The following is a 25424-nucleotide window of genomic DNA, read 5'->3' as shown; positions in this document are numbered from 1 at the left end:
GGTACAAGTAGTGTTCTTTTTTTTTTTTTTAAGATTTTATTTATTTATTCATGATAGAGAGAGAGAGAGAGAGAGAGAGAGAGAGAGACAGGCAGAGGGAGAAGCAGATTCCATGCAGGGAGGCCAATGTGGAACTCGATCCCAAGACCCCAGGATCACGCCCTGGGCTGAAGGCAGTGCTTAACCATTGAGCCACTTGGGCTGCCCTACAAGTAGTCTTCTGACATGCTTTCCATAGCCCTACTCTGCCCAGACCCTGAAAGAAGAGTAGTGTTAAGGGGTCTATCCTCTTACAGAATTTTGCAGCTGAAAAAGTAGGGTCCCAAGGTGAAATATCTTGCTTATGTACTCACAGCTAATTTGACCAGAACTGAAATTAATAGCCAAGCCTAACTTTTCTGTGTTACTTATAAATTTGCTGTTGTAGGTTCTTTAAATACTAAGATGTGAATAGTTTTAAATGACAGAACAGATACTTTCTGTTAGTTTTTGGAAGATCAATGGGAGAGAGCTTAACTCTCTGCTTAATGGATTTGTAAGAGTGTGGATTTCTAAGACTTTAGTCTTAAATCATTCAAAATGTTTGTTTTTTTAAGCAAAAAATATTTTAGAACTTGGGAAAAAGTATGCTTTTGACAGCTCCAAAGAAGTCAACACATTTTTTTGCATGACACATTTCTCTAAGGTATGTTTTGATGAATCATTCATTTACATTCTCTTACTGATTCTTTCACAGATTCCGAACGGAAATGCATCAGAACTCATTTTTAACACAGTACATGTAAAAGATGCAGGCTTTTATGTCTGTCGAGTTAATAATAATTTCACCTTTGAATTCAGCCAGTGGTCACAGCTGGATGTTTGTGATGTCACAGAAGTAACAGGAAGCTTCCAGGGTAAGTGATAAATGAAGTTGAATACTGGCATAGAAATTGCCTTATTTTATTTCGAACGTTTACTTTAGTTTCACAGTATCACAAACAGTATTGGCAGCTCAGGTACATACTTACCACCAACAGAAGGTCACCAGTTGCTCACACTTTAGCCCATGTGCTTTAATCCCTTCTCTGTGGACATGTAGACAAGCAGATGCCTTCGACTGGCCCTGCTGCTGGCCCCTGCAAACAGTCTTCTTTCTTTCTTTCTACACTCTATAGCTTCCTCCCAAACTGTTATATTACAGAATCGCATTTTGGAATAAAACCTCTAGAGTTGGGGGATCCCTGGCTGGCTCGGCGGTTTGGTGCCTGCCTTTGGCCCGGGGCGTGGTGCTGGAGACCCGGGATCAAGTCCCACGTCGGGCTCCTGCATGGAGCCTGCTTCTCCCTCTGCCTGTGTCTCTGCCTCTCTCTCTCTCTCTCTCTCTCTCTGTGTCTGTCATGATAAATAAAATATTAAAAAAAAAAAAAAAAAAAACCTCTAGAGTTGCTGTTTCATGCTGTTGCCATGAAAGGGCTCAGGTAACATATCATTCCCTGCAGTAAAGCATTTCATCAGATTTTCTGTTCTCTGTCATCCAGCCTTTTAGTCCAGTAACTAGTACTGATTTAAAAAATCTGCCTGGGGCAGCCCAAGTGGCTCGGTGGTTTAGCACCACCTTCAGGCAAGGGCCTGATCCTGGGGACCCGGGATCGAGTTCTACATCAGGCTCCCTGCATGGAGCCTGCTTCTCTCTCTACCTGTGTCTCTGCCTCTTGCTCTCTTTCTCTTTCTCTCTCTGTGTTTCTCATGAATAAATAAATAAAATCTTTTAAAAAATAAAAATAAAAAAATCCGCCTATTCTAAAGAGTAGTTTTTGTTTTGTTTTGTTTTGTTTTTTGAGCTTAATTCCTTTATTTAATTATACATAAAGCTACCATATGGGTCCTTGACAATTAAGATAGAAAAGGGACAAAGTCTTCCCCAACAACAAAAAGGGAAAATAAACCATTTCTATTCCTTCTATATAGTAGTACTTTGTTGAGTACTGATGGAATATATCAATCAGAAGCAATAATTTTAATGTGTTGGTAAAATATAGTTCCTTTTGGTATATATTTTGCTTTGATATATATATAGAGATACTGTAATGAAGTTGTGTGACTTCATCTTACTCTCATTTGTAATACATTTATACAAAAAAAGAAAAAAAAAGATAAATCCTACTGGAGGAGGACCTTTATCAGAGATATGCCCGCCTATTCTAAAATCCGCCTATTCTAAAGAGCAGATGGTATTTTCTGTATTCACATTCACAGTCAAGAATCATATTCTTTGTCATTTTGCCAGACGAAAAGAGTAGGTGGGAAACAGACTTTTTGTTACCAGTCTATCTTCTGTATTCTTTGCTCTCAAATTTAGCTTTTCCTACACCTAAATAAATAATCTCTAAAAATAGTCATGATTAATTTAAAGGAATTATTTATATCTTTCTAGAATTTTTCCATGCATGTAATGAACTTTAGTATGTTTATAAATGAAATCCTGTTCATTGGAACACCTGGTGGCTCAGCAGTTGAGCATCTGCCTTTGGCCCAGGGTGTGATCCTGGAGTCCTGGGATCGAGTCCCACGTCAGGCTCCCTGCATGGAGCCTGCTTCTCCCTCTGCCTGTGTCTCTGCCTCTCTCTCTCTGTCTCTCATGAATAAATAAATAAAATCTTTTTTTAAAAATCCTGTTCATTCAGCAAAAACCAATCACTTGCAATGTGTGAGACGCTAAGTTTCATGATGGAGACTTGGTATTGTGTTAACACTAACAAGTCCTCCTTCCTCAAGGACCTTATAGCAACACGTGAGCATTCAATAAATAATGCTTTCTGGGGGCACCTGGGTGGCTCAGTTAAGCATTGGACTCTTGATTTTGGTTCAGGCCATGATAATCAGGGTCATGAGATCGAGCCCTCCATTGGGCTCCATGCTAGTTAAGATTCTCTCTCTCCCTTTGCCCCTCCTACACACACATGCACATGCTCTCTTTCTCTAAAATAAATAAATCTTTAGGAAAATAATAGTAATAATGCTTTCTGATGTCTGTCTCAGGAAGAAATGCTAGTGATAATGCATCCATATTTATTCCATGCTAATAACAAAACTTTATTTATTTATTTATTTAAGATTTTATTTATTTATTTTACAGCACGCAAGAGAGCACAAGCAGGGGGAGGGGCAGAGGGAGAGAGAGAAGCAAGCTCCCGCCAAGCAGGGAGCCCTGATGCTGATTCAGGGATGGATCCCAGGACCCCGGGACCATGATCTGAGCCGAAGACAGACGCTCAACCAGCTGAGCCATCCAGGCCTCCCCCAAAACTCTTTTTAATAAGTTAAATCAAACAGTAGAATATAGAACTTTCTGTGTTGAGTGTGAATATCACTCATGATGTTAATAAGCTGTTTGCCCTCACCAGAAAGAATCTATAATCAAACACATGTGGAAACCACTTGAACTATTTTGCCTTTTTATTTTTTTAAAGATTTTATTTATTTGTTTGAGAGAGAAAGAGGAGGGGCAGAGGGAGAGGGAGAAGCGGGCTCTCCCCACTGAGCAGGGAGCCCAATGTAAGACTCGAACCCCAGATCCTGAGATCATGACCTAAGCTGAAGGCAGATACGTAACTGACTGAGCCACTTTGCCCTTTTAAATGTACAAAGCAGGCAGCCCGGGTGGCTCAGTGGTTTAGCACCGCCTTCAGCCCAGGGCCTGATCCTGGAGACCTGGGATCGAGTCCCACGTTGGGCTCCCTGCATGGAGTCTGCTTCTCCCTCTGCCTGTGTCTCTACCCCTCCCCCCCGTGTGCATCTCTCCTGAATAAATAAATATAATATTTTAAAAATAATAATTAATAAACAAAGCATACTAACACTTAAAGCTCTGAGAAGTCCTTAAAAAAAGCTCTGAGAAGCCCTTCCAAAAAAAACAACCTGTTTAACTCTGTTTAACCCAGGATTTTCTAAGTATATTTGTCTTCAGCATCCTTTTATCCACAGAACATCTCTCAGAAGTGCCACAGCTTTATGCAACATAGTTTTGGGAGGTATTATTAAAGATCATTAAAAAATTAACTTGAAAACACTTTTGGTTTTTTTTAGTAAAGGGGAAAACAATTTTATTATTAAGCTAGAGGTTTTATTTATGTTCAGTAATGTTTTTCTTTTAATTTAAGGAAGTTCAGATGGCATCTCTGAATCCAGGTTGCAAATCTGTGTCGAACCAAGGTCCCAAAGGCTAATGCCTGGCAGTACATTGGTCTTACAGTGTGTTGCTGTTGGAAGCCCTATTCCTCACTACCAGTGGTTCAAAAATGAGTCACCATTAATACATGAGACGAAAAAGCTATACATGGTAAGAAGTTGGTAATTTGGGGTTTTTTTGTGTTGACATGTAAAATATTATAATTGAAAATTAAGACAAACATTAAAGTTCATATTCATCAGGGTGTCTTAATGTTTTCCTTTTTACTCAGTATTAACTCACTCTTATATTTACAAAAGTGCTATAACATAGCACCAGCCCATATCTAAGGGCTTATTCTAAAATGTCGTATAGGGGCACCTGGCTGACTCAGTTGATGGAGCATACAGCTCTTCATTGTGGGGTTGTAAGTTCGAGCCCCATGCTGAGTATAGAGATTACTCTAAAAATAAAAACCTTAAAATGTCGAATAGTACTACACCTCGCTTACCATGATTGGAATCATTGTATCATTTGCCTGCTTATATTTAACATAAGATATAGAAATAATCTAAGAAATGCCTAAAGTCCTCTGAAATGTTCTAGGTTTTTTTCCCTAATTCAGAACTTCTACAAGCCAATTAAATTGAAAGAAAATGTGTGTGTGTATGTGTTCTGATATTGATAATAGGTACCTTATGTGGATCTGGAACATCAGGGAATCTATTGGTGTCATGTATATAATGATCGAGACAGTCAGGATAGCAAGAAGGTGGAAATCATCATAGGTAAGCACTCTTACTCAGTGTTCTGACAAATGGATATAAGTTATGCAAGATGAAACATTGAAGCAATGGAAATTCTTTACCCCATTCTATTTAATGGGGGGTTAAGTATTCAGTTATATTGTTTATACAGAAACAGAATACATAAATTCACAATCATAAACATTTGTGGCCAAAAAAAGTATTCTTTAAGACTTTAGTTATAAGAAATCTGGTTTAAATGGGAAAAGATGTTTAATAAAACATTAAAAAAAAAAACAAAAAACATTTTAAGAACCAGGTATCCCAGGCATAGAGAGGAAAGAATGATCGTTAACCAACAGCCCCCATTATGAAGTTCGTAATGTGGTAGTTTGCGCTGTTGAAGCTTAATGCATTTATACTTAGGTTGTCACCAGTAGGAGAGTTGCAGCGTGTGTTGGTATGCAACATATTTCTGTGATATTTGTTTCTCTGTCTACCTGATGGCCGCCCTTCCTAAGATCATGAATTACAGTATATTCACATCTGTTTTCTCTGATACAAGGAAGAGCAGATGAGGCAGTGGAGTGCACTGAAGGTAGAGTAATCCTTTGGTTTGAAAGCACGTATCCTGCATGCTGGTTCCTCTGGGGATTGGTGGAGTGCTCTAGCCTGCGCGCGCAGTCATGGAAAAAATACTAGCTCTAAGAAGGGTGAAATTTCACGGAGTCTCAGGGTTTTGTAAATTGCCAAAGACACTGTTAAACTGACACACTTAAAGTAACTAATTTTCCGTTGATTTTCTACCGCACGTAAGAATAGTGTTTCTGCACATCATATGAATAGGGAGCATTTGCAGTTAATTCTTAATGTTAATTTTTTTTTACAGAATTACAAACTAATTTTTAGTAATTTGTTCAAATTTAATTTGAAATTTGTTCAAAAGACTGGTGGCATACTACCATGGATAATGGTTTAAATGATTTTAGCCATCCTTTTAGCCATGATTATCAGCTGCTCAGATGTGCATGTGGCTTCCGTGTCAGTTTCAGGACAGGCAATTTCCTGTTGAACACATGTCTTATCAAATATCTAATATTTCTATTTCAATATAAAATTGGTAAGATCCATTTTCTGAAACTCCCAAGTCTGTACATTAATCTACTATGTCATCTTTACCATAATATATAGAGAGACAACTGGGAAATCTGTTTCAACATAAACTTTTAAATTTGTTTCAGTTATGCAAAGCATTGTATAGAAGTTCTAATGAGTACATTTTAATACTTACGTTACCTTCTCTTAGTACATCACATTGTTTTACAAAATTTTGTTTGCAGATAGCAAAGTATTTTTTCAATGTCTGCTTCTTTAAACTATTGTATAATCTTGGGGTCTACTTGGGTAAAGTGAAAAAAAAACTTGAATGTTGTATTTCCTGGGTTTTCCTGTCTTTCATATCTCTGTGGTGTCACACTGAAATGCTATAATTACTATGTTCGTCCTAATGCATACGTTTGAACAGGAGTTCTCTAGCATAAGGGGGATTCCAGTCCTGTTGTCTATAGAGGCCTTACACGAGGGAAGCATATGAAGAAATCTTCAAAAACTCCTCTTCCTTTTCTTACTTCTTTTTGCCTAATTGCATGATTTCTAAACTTTTCCAAAGTTGTATATCTCTAAGAACAGATATAAAGTGGCACTGCTGTTTGGCTTCGAGGTATTGCATGGAAATTACCACCTTTGCTGTGCTGTTTCTTTCCCTGTATGATCATCTCTATAGTTTTTACAGTAGCAAACACAGTCAAATTCTCATTTTCACATAAACCTATCAGCACACTTCGAGATGAAGATCCAACTATGGAACCACTTCAGAAACTTCAAATGGGAGGATTAGATCCAACTTTTCTTTCGAAAAAAAGTGTGAAGGTTGAGATGTTTTATAATTGATGGATTGACACATACCCTTAACAGTATCCTACATCGTATCTTTTTTTTTTTCACTGCAGAACATATCACTTATTTCACTTTATGTATTTTATTGACACATACCCTTAACAGTATCCTACATCGTATCTTTTTTTTTTCACCGCAGAACATATCACTTATTTCACTTTATGTATTTTATTTTATTTATTTTATTTATTTTATTTTTTTTTTCACTTTATGTATTTTATTAAAGGTAGTCGATCAGGACAAAAGATGGGGATTGAATAAGTGAAGTCAGGGGATTTTTTTTAGGGCAGTGAAACAAGTCTGATCATTGTAATGGTGAATACATGTATGCAAGTTTTTTAAATCATTTAGTGGGAGGTCAGGGGAGGGGGAATCCCAGAATGGAATGAAGAATATGACCAAAGAATCTAAATGCGTTACAAATGTATGCAGCAACCTCAGTGAAGAGGGGAAGGAGGAACAAGGTGCCGACCTCAGTAACTAGAAATGAATGAAGTCTCTAAGACAAGAGACAAAAGAAATTGTACAGAGCCTTGTACTCTAGTTGTTGATACTCTTTCATGGGTTTTACGTTATAGATAAGAGTTAAATTCCTCTGTGACTCTTATGAACAGTGTAACATTTGTAATTTATTGCTAATGCTAATTTGCATCTTCATAAGATTTGCAAAGGAAAAATAGATGGCTGTAATGTCATGGGTATTTGCTTAAATGATTGTATCTGTCCTTTCACCAGAGAGTACAGGTTAATAATCCTGAAACCACTGTACCTCCAAAAACACATTATACCCGTCTAAGCACGAGGAAAATATCAACTAATCCAAATTGAGAGACATTCCACAAAGTACCTCACCAGTAATCTTCACAACTGTCAAGACCATCAAAAACAGGGAAAACCTAGGGACGCCTGGGTGGCTCAGTGGTTGAGCATCTGCCTTTGACTCAGGGCCTGATCCCAGATTCCCAGGATCGAGTCCCACACTGGGCTCCTTGTATGGAGCCTGCTTCTCTCTCTGCCTGTGTCTCTGCCTTTCTCCCTCTCTCTCTCTCTGTGTCTCTCATGAATAAATAAATAAAATATTAAAAAAAAAAAAAGGAAAAGCCTAAGACACTCACAACAAAAAGCCCAAGGAGACATAAGAAAATGTAATGTGGCATCCTGAATGAGGTCCCGGGGGGGAAAAAGAACATGAGTCATTTATTAGTTGTGACAAATACACCTTACTAAACATAAGATGTTAAAATAGGGAGGCAAGGTATGATGTATACGGGAACTCTTCTTTACTTGTTTCACATCTCAAATTCTTCCAAAATTAAAAGTTTACTAGAAAAAATCATTTGAGATTGTTTCTTAGTTTCACAGAGTTTTCGATTGAGGCCAAAGACCTGTCCCTTGACTGTTTTTGTCTCAAAAGACCAGAATATCTAAAACTTTGAACAAATGATGAATGAGTCTGTTCTGCTTTTTGTCATTTAACGAAAGTAGCAATAGCTCAGAAGTCCTACACGTATCAACAGTAACATTCTCTCACGCTTAGTAGTTGCATGGCTTCTCCCTGAAGGCATTTGAAAAGTTCTAAACTAATGAAATATTACAACATAATTTAATAGCTTGAAACCTACTTCTCTGATTAGTCTTACAACTTATGCTAAATTGGTGGTTCGATTATATAAAACTGATCTATTTTCTCTTCATTTTAGATGAATTAGATAATCTTGGACATCCTGGTGAGTAATATAAAACATTAGCTTGAATACAATAACTAGATAATCTTTTGCTATAGCAGTCTTAGTAATTTTTTCCTTTATTAAAATAATACAGTTTAGGGTTGAAATTAATACTTACGTGAAGGATAATTTCATGCAAGTAAAATATTAAACATTCTAGATTGTAAGACGACAGAAAAGTATACAGCAGCAGAATATATCAACGTATATTTTTATCATTGTGTATGACTCTAGGTCATAAAAAGGCAGTTAATGGAGTATCTTTATCTGAAGTAAAAGATGTGTGAGTGGGGAGAAATAGAGGGTCGTGGACCATTAGGAGACTGACACAGGGACACCTTAGAGGCTCAGTCAGTTGGTGGTCTGCCTTCAGCTCAGGTCATGATCTCAGGGTCCTGGGATCGAGTCCCTCCTCAGGCTCCCTGCTCAGCAAGGAACCTGCTTCTCCCTCTCCCGCTGCCCGCCACTCCCCCTGCTTGGGCTCACTCTCTACCTCTGTCAAATAAATAAATAAAATCTAAAACACAAAAAACCCAGAATTACCCTGTCTATAATAATGGACACATTACTGACTCAACTCCCATCTTTCCCTGCATGGTCCTTGGGGTGGGAGGTTTCTCATTCTATGTATATAGATGGCAAAGTGTGCAGACTGTGGAGTGAGGCTTACTAGTTCAATTACAAGTGACTCACTCAATCTCTCTGTGCCTCAGATTCCTTATGTATATAATGGAGGAAGTATGTATCTTAGACAAGGTGAAGCTTATTTAAATCCATTTTATTTAAAGCACATAGAACAGTTCCTGGCAAGCCTTTGGTAACTGCTAACCATTCCTGCACTGCTTATTACCACCACCCACCATTTTCAGACTACTTTCTACCTAGCATATCAAAGATTACTGCCCCCAGCTGTGGTAGTTAATTACTGAAAACATTCCCCTGCCCTCATTCTAACTCTGTCTGTCCAGGTGTGTTAATCAAAAATCTGAAAATATTAAAATTGTTAGTTAGCTGTTAGAAACCACATTCTGTCTTTTGATGCTTCTGCTATTGTTCATTTTTTCCATTGGTCTTTAACCCTGCAGATATTTGTATCATGGACAATAACACCTTATCTTTTTTCCATTTTTATCTTTTTGTAGACAATAAAGAGCAAACAGCTGATCAGCCTTTGGGTGAGTAGAGCTTTAAAATGCTTGGTCACAGGGCTCCTGGGTGGCTTGGTTGGTTAAGTGTCTGACTCTTGATTTTAGTTCAGGTCTCAGTCTCAGGATCATGAGTTCAAGCCTCATGTTGGGCTCCACACTGGACATAGAACCTACTTAATAAAATAAAATGCTTGGTTAAAATAGGGGCATCCGGGATCCCTGGGTGGCGCAGTGGTTTAGCGCCTGCCTTTGGCCCAGGGCATGATCCTGGAGACCTGGGATCGAGTCCCACGTCGGGCTCCCGGTGCATGGAGCCTGCTTCTCCCTCTGCCTATGTCTCTGCCTCTCTCTGTGTGTGTGTGACTATCATAAATAAATAAAAAATTCAAAAAAAAAAAAAAATAGGGGCATCCAACTTGGTTTTAGCTCAGGTCCTGATCCCACAGAGTCTGCTCAAGATTCTCTCTCTCTTTCTCCTTCTGCCCCTCCCAGCCCCTCTCATGAGCTTTCTCTCCGTCTCAAATGAATAAATGAAAAATATTTTTTTAAATAAATAAATAAATAAAATGCTTGGTCAAAATGCAACTTTATAGTGCTTTTATGGTGATCATGAAGGGATTCAAGATATTTTAATTTGACATTTTAAATATTTAAATGACACTGAGACCAAATGTTTTATTTTGGATATTTGTAAAAGAAATTCTAGAACAGGGAGCTTTAAAAGATTATGAATTCAGTTTCTGGGACCTAGTCAACTTCTGTGGGGTGATTTCTTTGTTTTAGCAACATGCAAGCAAACAAATAAGTAAACCAGGAACCTGCACATGTTACACAGAAGTGATTAATACTATCTCTTGGTACAGTTAGAGATTGGAGAAGCAGCAGAGAGGTTGCAATAGCAATTCTATATTTTAAAGGATGAATAGAGGGGCACCTGGTTGGCTTGGTGAGTGGAGCATGTGACTCTTGATCTCAGGGTTGTGAGTTCAAGCCCCATATTGGATATAAAGATTACTTAAAAATTAAAAAAAAAAAAACTGTTTTAAGAAAAGATGAACAGAAGGACCTTCCAGACATAGGGAGCAAATTTAGATTTCTGCATTCTTTTGAAAAGTGGTAGCTTTTGAGGGTAGCTGTGCTAAAGTGTGGCTGCCCCTTTAAACAGGATTTGTGCTCCTCTGTTTTCCTGTTGTACAACTGTGGGCCTACTTCACTCTCTCCCCTCCCTGTCCTCCTCCTTCCCCATGTGATATTGCCATGTAGCTAAATTTCTTTACATGGTGGCTGGGTCTCAAAGGTGTGAATCTTCCAAACTTCCTAGGGTTTAGATCCAGAACTGGCAAGTCTCACACCAAATTATGTTGTTCAGAGAGAATTAGGGGCTGCCCACATTCAGGGTGGGGGTGCTGGGGTGCAGTTCTGTACCCTGAGGACAAGGATAGCGTGGCTCCTCAGAGGTCCTCCCTTTTACCCCATCTGGGGAAGTAGGCTTAGACTTTACTCTGTAGGACACAGAGATTAAAAGATTGTGTGCAAACCAACAAGAACTGTATATTCAGTCAAATTTGATGCTAATACTCAATTTTTAATAGCCAAAGATTTTTTTATTTAGCAAATACCTAAATAGCACTTAATCTGTGTCAGGTTCTTTCCAGGTGCTTAAGAATATTATTTATTTTGGATGAGACAAGATGAATAACACACTGTCAGAATAATTTCTGACGTGGAATTAGTGCTGTAACATTGTGCCGGTTTTTGAAGAATACATTGCATTAAGCTTTGGAAGATGCCTAGGAGCATGTTAAAATATCTTTCTGAAGTGGTTTTATTACTCTATTGCTTGATCAACTGGCATTTATGTTTCCTTTTTCCAATAAATGGTTTGTGTTCAAGAAGTTGTGGGTGGCTCTTACAGTAAATGTTTTTCTTCAGAAGATTTCTTCCATCTATTTTATCACTTGCAAACCATCATGAATTGCTTATGTAGTTGCTATTTTGAAATTGTCTTTGATTCCTTACCCTTATCTCCTTAACTTCACATTTTACCGCTTCTTTCTCTGTCGTATCTCTAAAGTCTGGCTTTTCCTTTTCTTTTCTACAACCAATTCCTAGAACGGGTCTTTGTCATCTCTTATATTGACCACTGCGGTCTGCTTCTCTGTTCCAAATGCACCGCACTTCGCCTGTCACTAAGGAACTGTTTCACATGTAGATTGGGCAAGGTAAGATTCACTTACCCATCATCTGTATTACCATTAAACTCAAGAAAATGCATTAAGATATTTTAGGAATTGGCCATTAAAAATAGTCATTAGGGAAAATTTTTTTAAAGAGTTATGGTCAACTACCGATACATTTTGAGCCATGTAGTTTTTAAATCGTTGAACCCTGGCCTTCTGTAAACTGTGCCAAGTGTTCTTTCTAAATAGATGACTCAATCCATGAATAAAGAATTGACATTAGCAAAAACAACTTAGTTTGACAGCTGGTCCTTTACCCCCCAGACTCCAGTGATTTTTTTTTTCCTGTTATAGTCCTTATAATTGTTTTTTGCCAATAAAACTTAGTCTAGGACATATATAGCATTAAATTATCATAATATTCCATCAAAAAAACCCTCTGGGATTTACAAATACTTTACTACCTGAAAAACTTTGGGAACCCATGATTTGGGCTGTAAGGTGTAAGCCAGAGACACACATTCTCTTACTTGCCCCCCCACACACAGTTAGAGGTAGATTGCACTGAGTCTGTCACTGTAAATTCTGAGGTCTAAATTCTGAGGGGGTTGATGTGCTAACAAAAAAATGCACTGAGAATTTTCTTTCTGTGGATTAGTCAGCTAACAGTCTTGCTGGGTACTTTGGTATATAGTGGGTACTTTGGTATAAGAGTATCGATCTAGTTTATTTAAGAAGAAATTAAAACAAAACAAAACAAAACCCTAATGTTAAGTTTTATACTGCCTCCTATTGAAATCTATCCTGAGTGTCCTCAACTTTTACAATGATTCTTAGAACTAAAGCAGTTCAGTAGAAACTATGTCTGAATCCTTATGGGTTTTTTTTTTTAAAGATTGATTGATTGATTGATTGATTTATAATGAGAGATACAGAGAGAGAGAAAGAGAGGGAGGCAGAGACACAGGCAGAGGGAGAAGCAGGCTCCATGCAGGGAGCCCGACCTGGGACTCGATCCCAGGTCTCCAGGATCAGGCCCTGGGCTGAAGGTGGCGCTAAACCGTGGAGCCACCGGGGCTGCCCTGAATCCTTATGTTTTAAATAATCTTAATAATTGACCTTTTCTTTTGAATAAAGGATTATCATTTATATAGGACTTGAAGTGACTTTTACTAAAGTAGAAATGCTTAAGTATGATTTCATTTTTCTAAAATAGATATATTCATGGGAATAAGCAACTTGCAAGAAATCTCTAAGAATGTAAATATAGAATAAAGATACCATGACATAAAAGTACTGAGGCTTTTCACACAGTGGGGTTTTCTTTCACTTTGAGAGAGTCCCATTCTTTGAGTTGGTGCTAGTTTTTCTCCAGACCTTGCTTAACACTAGACTTAAATGAAATGTTCTGTGGAAAGAAAAGAAGTTTCCCCGAAAGTTTTAATCCATTTAATGATTTGAAATTTTGGAAATTCTGTTCCCTATTGCAGACATCAAGTCAGCAGTGTGATGATTTGTGCTGGTTTCAATTTCATAAGAGTAGTGTTCATTATAATTTTAAGCAGTGTTTAGGGACAGAGGTTGGTCACCTAGTCCTCACCTGTGTCAGTCAGAGGCTCACACTCCTACCCAGGGTGGCTCCTTGGCCAGTTGGCTGAGTACTGCCACATGCTCTTGCTACACCTTCTCTGCTGTTCCCTTGTGTCTCTGTCATGGTTTGTACCATAATCTGGGCTGCCCATCCCCTACTGCCAGTCTTCAAGAAAAACATCATAACAGGTTACTACTGCCATGGCCTGGTCTCAGATCTTTAACCACTAACCCCACCCCAGACTAGCAAAGGTGTAGTTCTAAAGACCAGCCTTCTACAGCCATTTTGAGACAAGCTATACATGGTAAAGCTAGCTGGTACTTTCTAAGGCATAAATGTGGATCTTTTTGCCCCTTAAAAACATAAAAATTCTTTGTATGATTGATGAGTGTACATCTTTGAACAAAGTCTCTCCACTAAGGTCAGAAAATAAACTGTTAAGATATTCATACAGAAGGTCTTCACATATCCCTAAGGTCACCCAAACCAGGGATTTTTTTTTTTTTTTTTTTTTTTTTTTAAGAAACCAAAAGGAGACAGCACATCAACTGAAAAAATACAGATAGAGTTCTTGTTAAGTCCCTGCTTTTCTCTCGCCTTTGGTTTTCCCCTTACTTGCTCTGACAAGAACTCATCCCGTTCCTCTTTTTGGTATTTCTTTTTTCTTTAGCCTCTTCCACTGTCACCAAACAACCTAATTTGACGGTAACCCAATTACTAATGTTGCTTGTTTAAATTTGCTTCAAACGTCTAGTTGAATATTATATTCTCTACTTTTGTTGTAACTCAATGAAGGTATTAATTCAATACTAGTTACCATACTGATGCATCATATGCAGCTCATAAATATCCTTTGCCTCATTCTCAAAAGCATCACTAAGTTTGGTTTCAGTTGTTTGAGTTATCAGCCTGTGTTCATCAGTAGAGTTTACTATATAAAGTGGTCTACTCTGTACTGTAAAGTGATAGTTCCAAAATGAAATTAAATAGTAATGAGATCTTATTTGTAAAGCAGACATTTTATTATAATTATGCCATTTCTATAGGTTTTGTTTTAATCTTTATGTCCTCTTCTCAATCTCTCATTCACCTCCCCCCTCCTTTTTTTTTTTGTTTTTGTTTTTGTTTTTGTTTTTGTTTTTGTTTAACAGCAAAGGACAAAGTTGCTCTTTTGATAGGAAATATGAATTACTGGGAGCACCCCAAGCTTAAAGCTCCTTTGGTGGATGTATATGAATTGACCAACTTGTTAAGACAACTAGATTTCAAAGTTGTTTCACTCTTGGATCTTACTGAATACGAGATGCGAAATGCCGTGGATGAATTTTTATTACTTTTAGACAAAGGAGTATATGGTAAGATATTTGTAATCTTTGTTTCTATAATTATCTTACTCTTCATTGCACAAGTTATGGTAAGAGATAAAAATCAAAGATTGGGTATGGTAAATACATCTCAATGAAGAATTTTATTCTTGTAAAAGTGATGGATCTGATCTTCATTCTGTAGTTCCATGTGAATAACTACTTAGCTCAATATCTTTCCTTTCATGTCTCTTGTTTTATCAAAACAATATTATTCTTATTAGAATTCTTTCCTACTTTAGGTGATTTTGTGTGTGTGTGTGTGTGATTTTGTTTTTTATTGATAAGAGCTGAAGTGCAGTGAAGCTTAATGACCAGATGGCAAATTGTGGACTCATATATGTACAGTACTGCTGTGTGTGTGTGTAGGACAAAGGTCATCAAGTGTACATTCTATATGTTTTATTCCTTTTTCTAACTATTGCATGGCATTTTCTTGTCCTTTAATGGGAGCTAGAATTTAGCAAGGATATGTTGGTGAATGGAGCATATGAAAACAATTTGTAAACTAAAGCTCTATACAAACATAGTTAAAGGTGGACCGCCACAAAAATTCTAATGGTAAATAATTTGTAATCATTTTACGCATTCCTCATCTAAATATTAAGAACACCACATGTATGGTAAAGATTTTTTAAAGACACGGAATATGCTGTCAGTATATTTCTTTGGTGACTTCCTTCTTGTAATGGGTATAAGCACAAATGAAAGGCCAGCTGGCTGGCTGGTCTGAGCCGTATCTCACAGGGTGTGCACACTGTGATACCGTGCCGTGGCATTTGACTGCAAGAGGAGTGGCATCTGCAGGCCTATTGTTAGGCATGCTGGTGATAAACAAAAAGTACCAGTTTAGCTCCTATATGTTTCGAATTATTTTACTTCAATAATTTCTAAATTTAGCCTTTAATTTATGATTAGACTAGTATGATGAGGTGAGCTTGGTGGAATTGCTAATGGGTCTCAAAAGAAAATTTTTAATGGAAGAAAAACTTTTTTTTTTCCAATATTTAATATGTCACTGTATATGAGATGGGGAGTCTTAAAATTTTAAATATTTAAATAAGTTTCCTCGTAAATAATAAGGATTGCAGTTGTGACACAACTAAATATCTCAAATTTGGGATTTCAGTTATGTTGATGTAGTAATAACATAACCTTGTTTATGAGTATTCACTTTTCTTGTGAAAACATAGACTGTACAAATGTGCCTTTTTGGCAATGGGTGTGCATACTTTTGATCTAGATTAAGAGGGTGGTTTGATTCTTTCTCTCAAATAATTTATCTCCGTTTATAAAGTACCAAGAAAAGGCTTCTAAAACGTCACTGAAAGGAATGAGGCAAAAGGGAAAAATATTAACCAACTTAGAGTTTAGGTTGGTGAAGTATTTTATAAAGATCTATTTATTTATTTGAGAGAGAGAGAAAGCATGGAGGTAGGGGCAGAGAGAGAGGGAGAGAGTCTCAAGCAGACTCTGCACTGAGCACAGAGCCTGATGCAGGGCCCGACCCCACAATGCTGAGATCATGACCTGAGCTGAAACCAAGAGTCAGACACTTATCTGACTGAGCCACCCAGGCGCCCCAGGTTGGTGAAGTATTTTAAGAATGAGGGAATTACATGAAGTATTGGGTACTTGATTATTCTCATTTCTTACTGACACTATCACCTTAGCTTTAAGCCCTTTGCCTAGCTAGCTCTTTAAATCAAAGCTTTTAATGCCCTTTCAAAGTAGAGAATCCAAAATATTAGAAAGCTGTGGCAAGAACAGCTCAGCTAATGCTGAGGCTTTGCCCCAGTATAAAAACATCATCCTGATCCTGGAGACCTGGGATCGAGTCCCACATTGGGCTTCCCTGCTTGGAGCCTGCTTCTCCCTCTGCCTGTGTCTCTCTCTGTGTCTCTCACGAATAAATAAATTTAAAAAGCCTTTAAAAAAAAAAATCATCTTGGAGTATGGAATACATGAGCATATTAAAGCAAAATAGCAGCTTAAGAAAGCTAGAAGACTTTTAAGTCCTACTGATTTGTGTCTCAACAGAGTAGCTGCATTATACTTTGAAGGATTATGAACCCCAGACATCTGGCACATGTGCATAGCATGTAAGTGTGGTGAGGCTTGAGGGCGAAGGCCTTCCTCCTGCACTGTGTCTTTACCTCCAATTGGCAGCCCCGGGTCATGGCTGTACCCTGCGGGGTGGAGGAGGCTGGGGCAGAGCCATGGGAGCTTCAGCATGAACAGCTCTAGAGGTGGAAAGCATACACACTCAGGCTTATGCCCTTTTGTCATGTTGCCCGTGGGTTTGTAAGAGGAACAAAAATTGCCACAGAACAAAAAATAGGCAATTCACTTTTAAAACATATATAAACATAGAAAACACACTCTAAGAACAGGAATAACTGATTTCTACTACATGTCCTTGCAGACAAATGAAGATAAAGATTTCCAGTTATCATATGTGGAAGGCTCTGATAGGGAGCAACTGGCCTGGTATCTCCCCCACCGGTGCCTTCCTGCACTCACTGCTCACCGCAGCTCAGCTGTGCTTTTCTGGAGAAGGATATTGGAGGAGTCTGCTCAGAATAAGGCAAAAGCCTGGTTTATTCTGGGGGAGCCGTTCGTTTCAGCAGAGCTCGGTGGTGAAGCAGGAGGCCTTAAGTAAACTCGTTCATGTCCAGCGCTAGGGCTTTTCTACTGACCAGTGTAACTAGAACAGAGTTAACTTTTATAAGCAAGAGTTTCTGAAGTGGATAGACTAACCTGATGAGGTGATTGCAGAATAAAGAAGATAAAATAATTATCCCTGTGCCTGGCCTACTAAAAGCATTGTGGCTGTTGTTACCATTTCCTGAATTCCAGTTTTCCTTCATCTTTAGGTGGGAGATTTGAACCAGATAGTATTCCACTGCAGGCCTCAATTAGAGAGACCCGGCTTTCACGTGTTGTTACCTATTAAGATTCAGCCTAAGATTTCATTTGGGGGCGGGGGAGAAGGAGTTTTCAAAATGATAGTGTAGTGAAGCCATGAAAAACCAGTACACTGACGTTTTGTATTTTCTGAGAATAAAGTTAACTAGAAAGCCAGTAGTAGGGCGCCTGGGTGGCTCAGTGGTTGAGCGTCTGCCTTCAGCTCAGGGGGTGATCCCAGGGTCCTGGGATCGAGTCCCACGTCAGACTCCCTGCGGGGAGCCTGCTTCTCCCTCTGCCTGTGTCTCTGCCTCTCTCTCTCTCTGTGTCTCTCATGAATAAACAAAATCTTTTAAGAAAGAGACAGGGAGGGCAGCCCTGGTGGCGCAGCGGTTTAGCACCGCCTGCAGCCCAGGGCGTGATCCTGGAGACCCTGGATCGAGTCCCACGTCAGGCTCTCTGTATGATACCTGCTTCTCCCTCTGTCTGTGTCTCTGCCTCTCTCTCTCTCTGTATCTATGAATAAATAAATAAAATCTTAAAAAAAAAAAAAAAAAAGAAAGAGACAGGGAGAGAGAGGGAGGGAGAGGGCAGGGAGGAAGGAAACCAGCAGTAGATTATTAAGAGACACAGTAGATTATTAAGAGACAGTATAGTGGAGCACAGTGGTTGATCTGGCCGGTGTCCAAATTCTGTTTCCATCACCTGTTGGTCATGTGGATTTATGTGAGCTCTTATATCTCTCAGTGTCTCAGTATTTCCATCTGTAAAAGGGAGATGACAATATTATCTACCTACTTATGAGAAATATATTATGAGGGTTATAGGAGGTGAGAACCATATAATTAAAGCAAGCACTTTATTCAGAAAGTGCCAGGCACAGAGGAAGAGCTCTGTAGGTGACGGTGGTGGCGGTGGCAGATGTCCTCATCAGCACCTTGCTAGGTGCTGCAGCTCAGCTCCAGTGGGACAATCTTCCATCCAAACAATGATTTTCTCTGTAGGCAAGAAGAAATATCTGTAATGAACTATATTCTTGGAAATCGTGTTCCCAAGAAATCAAATTCCCTGAAGTTCTAATCGATAGGATTATATTTCTAACCACATGAAGTTTTTTGTCACTTATGAAGATGCCTATGTTGTGTGCCTCTCCTTGAGTGATGGGATAGTCGATTCAATTAATAAGCAGTACTAGACATGCAATCCTTAAAATACCATGCTTTGATCTAATTTATTTTACATAAAAATGTTTAATCTCCCACAATGTCGTTCGGATATAGACTTTGATGCAAAATGTTTTTCATAAGTCATTTTGGGGTAGACAAAAGGTATTTTGTTCTAAGTGTCTTAGTGATTGCAGAGCAGGATTTATGGCTCTGAAATAACGGACCACACTTAGGTTTCCCTGCTCGATGGAGGGCGAACCTTCCCTTGAAGTTGGTGCTTCTCCCAAGTTACAAGTCTTGCTACAGACAGTTGTGTTCCGTGATGCAGATGCAATGGAGGCAATCCATGAGCCTCCTGGCTGGCTGGCTTATGTAAGAAAGCCAGTTGTAGAAATGGTACAATTTCTGTTGCATATCAGACCCTTTATGGAAAGTTCTCTAGCTCTGCCTCTGTCCTGATTGGTTTGCATTGTTCATTTAATGCATTCAAAAAATATGTTCCTTATTACATTATAGCCCAGATAAAGGAGTATGCTAGGTGTTGAAGGACATTCAGAAAATAAAGAACATGATTTATACTCTCAAAATTATTTTTTAAAGATTTTATTTATTCATGAGAGACCCACAGAGAGAGAGAGGCAGAGACACAGGCAGAGGGAGAAGCAGGCTCCCTGTGGGGAGCCCAATGCAGGCCTCAATCCCAAGACTCCAGGATCATGCCCTGAGCTGAAGGCAGGCGCTCAACTGCTGAGCCACCCAGGTGTCCCTATACTCTCAAAATTATAAATCCCTAAATATAATGAGAAAAAAATGCCTTTTTGGAGTCCAGACACCTATCAGCTATGTGATTTTAAGCAAGTCTATTTGATCTCTTTAGAATTTCCTCATCTCTAAAATAGGGGTATAAGTCATTTAAAGATTGCTGTATGGATCAAAAATCAGTTCATGGATATGAAGGTGCTTCCAAAACCATGAAAAAGCTATACCAGCTTGGAAGCTTAATGTCTATTATGATTTTTATCCAAGAAATTAAATATACATAGAACTGTAGGGTGTCCGTAAAAGCCAGTATGTGAGGGACGCATATTTACAAAGCTGTGCATTGGTTACCTAACTCCAGATCTCTTCCCCTACCCCAGAAAGAATCCCCATGTCTCTCCGCACTCACTCTTCATTCCTTCTTATCCCAAACCCCTGGCAACAACACAACTCCTTTCTAGCTTTATGGATTTGCCTTTTTGAGACCTTCCATAGAATGGAATCATTCCATACGTGTCCTTTTGTGACTGTTTTTTTTTCACTTAGCATAATGTTTTCAAGGTTCATCCATGTTGTTGCTTTACTATTATGGCTGGGTCATCATCCACTGTGTGGACGCATCACATTTCCTCTCATCAGCAGGTGGACATCTAGGCTGTTGAAATGGTGTAGATACTGTGAATAGCACTGCCTTGAACATTCGTGTACACAGTCTTGTGTGGACACACGTTTTCAGGCCTCTTGGGTGTATGTTCCTGGGATTGCAATTGCTGGGTATATGATAATTCTAAATTTAACTTTTTGAGGAACTGCCTAACCTCCTTCCAGGGTGCTTGCACTGTTATGTATTCCCACCAGAAATAAGTGAAGTTTCCACTTTCTCTGCCTCCTTGCCAACACTCGTTACTGCCTGTGTCTTCATTACAGCCGCCCTAGGAAGTGTAAAGTGGTATTTCATCGTTTTTGTTTTGCTCTGCTTTTTTTTTTTGTTTGTTTTGCATGTGCTTTTTTGCATTTGTATATCCTCTTGGGAGAAATGTTTATTCAGGTCCTTTGCCCATTTTTTACTTGGGGATTTGCCTTCTAATGGTCAAATTGAAGGGTTCTTTATGTACATACTCTAGGTACAAGTTGTCCTTTTAGATACGTGATTTGCAAACATTCTCCCTCATTCTTCAGGTTATCTTTTCATGTACTTGATCTCTGTTGTTTAGTGAATTAAATCCACTCCCTGTGTCATGATTTTCAGAATGCTCCCAATCAGTGCACTCTTACTCCCATTTACAATGATAATTTGATTCCTTGCCAGGCTGGTGTCCTTTCTATTAGCTGTCATTCCAGGTCCACACCTCGTTTCTCTTACCCCCTGCCTGTAATGAAGCTCACTCTTTCTCTGCCTTCCCACATTGTACCCATTGACTCTCAGGGCCTCCCATTGCTGTGTCACTGCACCCTGAGTCCTCTCTGCATCTACTCCAATCGTGCAAGGTTTCCTTAATCACACAATTTATGGTATTTTATGGTATTTCATTATTTACTGACTTTTTTTGTTTTTTGACTAACAGCACAAGCACGAGCAGGCCTGAATGAGTTGAGAGTTCCCTGGGGCAGGAACTTTGTCTTCCTTTTCTTTTGCGTTTCTTTTGGCACATACACGGTTTCATTCAGGGCACAGAGGTGGAATAAACCCACCTGAATAAATGAATGTGCCCATTCTGACTTTTTTTTTTTTTTTTTTTACCTGAAAGGTGACATGAAAAAAACCTATTTCTCATTTTAGTAGGAGTTTGAGAACAGTAGACCTGGGTCCTGCCCTCTAGGACCAAATGAAGCAAGTTGCTTAATGTTCAGAGCCACATTCTTTGTTAGGAATTGGGGCTATAGGGATCCCTGGGTGGCGCAGCGGTTTGGCGCCTGCCTTTGGCCAGGGCGCGATCCTGGAGACCCGGGATCGAATCCCACATTGGGCTCCCGGTGCATGGAGCCTACCTCTCCCTCTGCCTGTGTCTCTGCCTCTCTCTCTCTCTGTGACTATCATAAATAAATAAAAATTAAAAAAAAAAAAAGAAGTGGGGCTATAGATAAAAAGGATTAGCTTTCCTGTTGTTCCCTGTCTAAATCCCATTTTATTGTTGACATTAGAGTATATCCTAGAAAGAAGTCATCATATCCAGAATACTGAGATAAAAAAATTAGTGGGCCCAAAAGACCACATGCTCAGGGGAACATGTCTTCACAAGTATTTCTGTCAGATATTTTTATAAAGAAGCCCATACTGATATTTTGGGTGTTGTTGTTGTTTTACAGCCAAAACAGACTTCTTTTTAAGAAAATGTTGAGTTGGGCAGCCCAGGTGGCCAGTGGTTTAGCGCTGCCTTCAGCCCAGGGTGTGATCCTGGAGACCCAGGATCGAGTCCCACGTCGGGCCCCCTGCCTGGAGCCTGCTTCTCCCTCTGCCTCTGTCTGTCTGTCTGTCTGTCTCTCTCTCTCTCTCTCTGTGCCTCTCATGAATAAATAAATAAAATCTTGAAAAAAAAAAAAAAGAAAATGTTGAGTTGTTTGGTGCAGTTTTTATAGTATTTCTCGGTATAGAAATAATGACTCATCTATGAAATACTTTAGAACCCAGACTTTAGATTATTAATTCAAGAGACTCTAGATGGAAAATTAATGATATTTATATCTCATAACAGAAAGGAAAAAATAATCCATGAAATCAGATTTTCCTTCTCTGCTTAGAAAAAGCTACATTTATATTTTTATAGCCCTTACTAACATTATGTGGAAGTGCCTGCAGAATTTCTTATATTGGATATTGCCATTGCAGTATCCATCTGAATTGTGTTTATTTGTTCATCTGTTGAAACTTGCTAAGCTCCTGCTGTGTCCCAGGAATACACAGATAAAGATAATACTGTCCTTGCTCTGGGGGAGCTCCTGGTCTCATAGAGGAGACAAATGAGTCACCAAAGAAGTCTTAATTAAGCCTTTTTCTTTTTTATATACATCATGAGATAAAATTGTATTCTGTGTTATACCATTGGTTATAAATGTGTTATTTTTATGAATTAAAATACACTTTAGGGGTCACCCGGGGGACTCAGCGGTTGAGCATCTGCCTTTGGCTCAGGTCATGATCCTGGGGCTCCTGGGATCGAGTCCCACATGGAGCATCCTGCAGGGAACCTGCTTCTTCCTCTGCCTGTGTCTCGTCTCTCATGAATAAATAAATAAAATCTTTTAAAAAATAAAATATACTTTAGAACAGCATCTCAATGTTGGTCTTGAAAACCATTGTCAAAATATTTTTCCATGCAAGGATGCCTGGGTGGCTCAGTGGTTGAGCATCTGCCTTTGGCTCAGGTCAAGACCTTGGGGTCCCGGGATCGAGTCCCACATCAGGCTCCCCAAAAGGAGCCTGCTTCTCCCTCTGCCTGGGTCTCTACCTCTCTCTGTGTGTCTCTCATGAATAAATAAAATCTTTTAAAAAAATTTTTCTGTGCAAACTTAGTTAACATTGACTGTGTTTATAATTGAGTATCTCTTAAATAAACTTGCATTAACTTGAAGAAAACTAAAGTCTAGGTTTCTCTCTAAAGAGTGCTCCATGCATGTTCAGAGTGCAAACTAGAATTAATTTTTACATCTTTTCTTTTTTCCTTTCCAGGATTATTATATTATGCGGGGCATGGTTATGAAAACTTTGGCAACAGCTTTATGGTCCCTGTTGATGCCCCAAATCCATATAGGTCTGAAAACTGTCTATGTGTACAAAATATACTGAAACTGATGCAAGAGAAAGAAACTGGACTCAACGTGTTCTTGTTGGACATGTGTAGGAAAAGGTAAACTGCCTCATCTTTGTTAAACAAAGTTCCCTGGAGTTAGGTAAATATCAGCCTTGAGAGTTAAATCTGAGACAAACCTGGGAATTCTAAGGAGCACTTAAGCTTGTGAGTTTGTAATTAGATTGAAACCGACTAAGAAGGAAACTAAGGGAAAAATACATGTTCTATGTATTTAATTACTTTAACTTTTTTCCTAGTTGTTAGAGAACAGAAGTGAGAAACTCAGAGGTGTGGGTATTTATTCATACCTCAGAACACCTGCAGATGTGTCTAGTAATTGGTGCATTCATTTCTCCAGGAATTGATAGAAGCAGCCCCCGCAGAGGGGGGGCCTCTGGCAGTCCTGGGCTCGCATATACAGAAAGGGTTTGGGTCCCAGTTGTTGGCCACCGTGTTACTAGGGAATAGAACCAGTGATTATCCCTCTCCGAAATATGGTTTTGTACTTGCTCAGCATTTACCGATCAAAAACCAGTGCCAGAGTTCAGATATAACTCCGGTTTTGAAGCAAACCAGAGAGCGGATGATGTGGCTGTTGGCTGTCTCAACAGCAGAGGAGCCCTGGGTTATTTGGAGCAAATATGTGCCTGATTTGATAATAGGAATTTTGAATCTATAATCTTAATTTATGTGTAATTGAATAGCATTCTCAGATTTTGCATCATATTATTATTTATGCTCTCTTTAAATACTGCTTAATTTTTTTCACATTTGTATCTATCCTCCTTCCTCCTCCCTTTTAAATAGAAACGACTATGATGATACCATCCCAATCTTGGATGCACTAAAAGTCACCGCCAACATTGTCTTTGGATATGCCACGTAAGGAAATTTTGCATTTGTGTTCAAGATGCCTTCATTTTTCAATGACTTCCTTTTGATTATAGGTTAGAAGCCTAGATATATCTGTAGAAATGTAGGCATACATTTTCGTCCCTAATATTCTTTTTTTTTTTTTTTTAATTTTTATTTATTCATGATAGGCACACAGTGAGAGAGAGAGAGGCAGAGACACAGGCAGAGGGAGAAGCAGGCTCCATGCACCGGGAGCCTGACGTGGGATTCGATCCCGGATCTCCGGGATCGTGCCCTGGGCCAAAGGCAGGCGCCAAACCGCTGTGCCACCCAGGGATCCCCGTCCCTAATATTCTTAATAGGACAAATGAGTTAAGTAATTGACTTTTACTCCTCGTATCTTGGCATCTTCTTTTTACTAAATGCGAGAGCATTTAGTTCCTGCTTAAAAATTAACTTTTTTTTCCTAAGATTTTATTTATTCATGAGAGACACCGAGAGAGGCAGAGACAGAAGAGGGCTCCCTGTGAGACTCTATCCCAGGACCCCAGGATCATGACCCAAGCCAAAAGCAGCCGCTCAACCACTGAGCCACCCAGGTGCCCTAAAGATTAACTCTTTAGGGATCCCTGGGTGGCGCAGCGGTTTGGCGCCTGCCTTTGGCCCAGGGCGTGATCCTGGAGACTCGGGATCGAATCCCACATTGGGCTCCCGGTGCTTGGAGCCTGCTTCTCCCTCTGCCTGTGTCCCTGCCTCTCTCTCTCTCTCTCCGTGTGACTATCATGAATAAATAAATAAAAAAAAAAAAAAAGAAAAAAAAAAGATTAACTCTTTAATGAGAGTGTCATTCAAAAGGCAGAGAGGCAAGCAAATGAGGCTCATCAGTATTTATATAAGCCCCACGTGGCAACTGTTAACTTTTTAAAAATTTTCTGTCTTTTTGCTGTGTTTAAGGTGTCAAGGAGCAGAAGCTTTTGAAATCCAGCATTCTGGGTTGGCAAATGGAATTTTCATGAAATTTTTAAAAGATAGGTTATTAGAAGACAAGAAAATTACTGTGTTACTGGATGAAGTTGCAGAAGGTAAA

At 39.1% G+C, this 25424-nt stretch overlaps 1 protein-coding gene across 2 annotated transcripts in view; it reads left to right on the top strand.

Annotated features, from left to right (window-relative positions):
* MALT1 (MALT1 paracaspase) overlaps positions 1–25424 on the top strand; it is a 61220-nt gene that overhangs the window by 25017 nt on the left and 10779 nt on the right. The window contains exons 4-13 of one of the 2 annotated variants that reach the window (XM_035699200.2): positions 737–896; positions 4143–4321; positions 4842–4938; positions 5462–5494; positions 8553–8579; positions 9722–9754; positions 14650–14853; positions 23362–23539; positions 24290–24364; positions 25292–25419. In XM_035699200.2, the coding sequence (XP_035555093.2) occupies positions 737–896; positions 4143–4321; positions 4842–4938; positions 5462–5494; positions 8553–8579; positions 9722–9754; positions 14650–14853; positions 23362–23539; positions 24290–24364; positions 25292–25419 (1114 nt within the window). The remainder of the gene's footprint in view (positions 1–736; positions 897–4142; positions 4322–4841; positions 4939–5461; positions 5495–8552; positions 8580–9721; positions 9755–14649; positions 14854–23361; positions 23540–24289; positions 24365–25291; positions 25420–25424) is intronic. The other variant, XM_049111269.1, reaches the window with a different exon arrangement.

Source organism: Canis lupus, chromosome 1 (assembly GCF_003254725.2).
Source record: "Canis lupus dingo isolate Sandy chromosome 1, ASM325472v2, whole genome shotgun sequence".
NCBI lineage: Eukaryota > Metazoa > Chordata > Mammalia > Carnivora > Canidae > Canis > Canis lupus.
The sequence above is the reverse complement of the archived record's forward strand: the minus strand, read 5'-3'. Positions and strand labels throughout refer to the sequence as shown.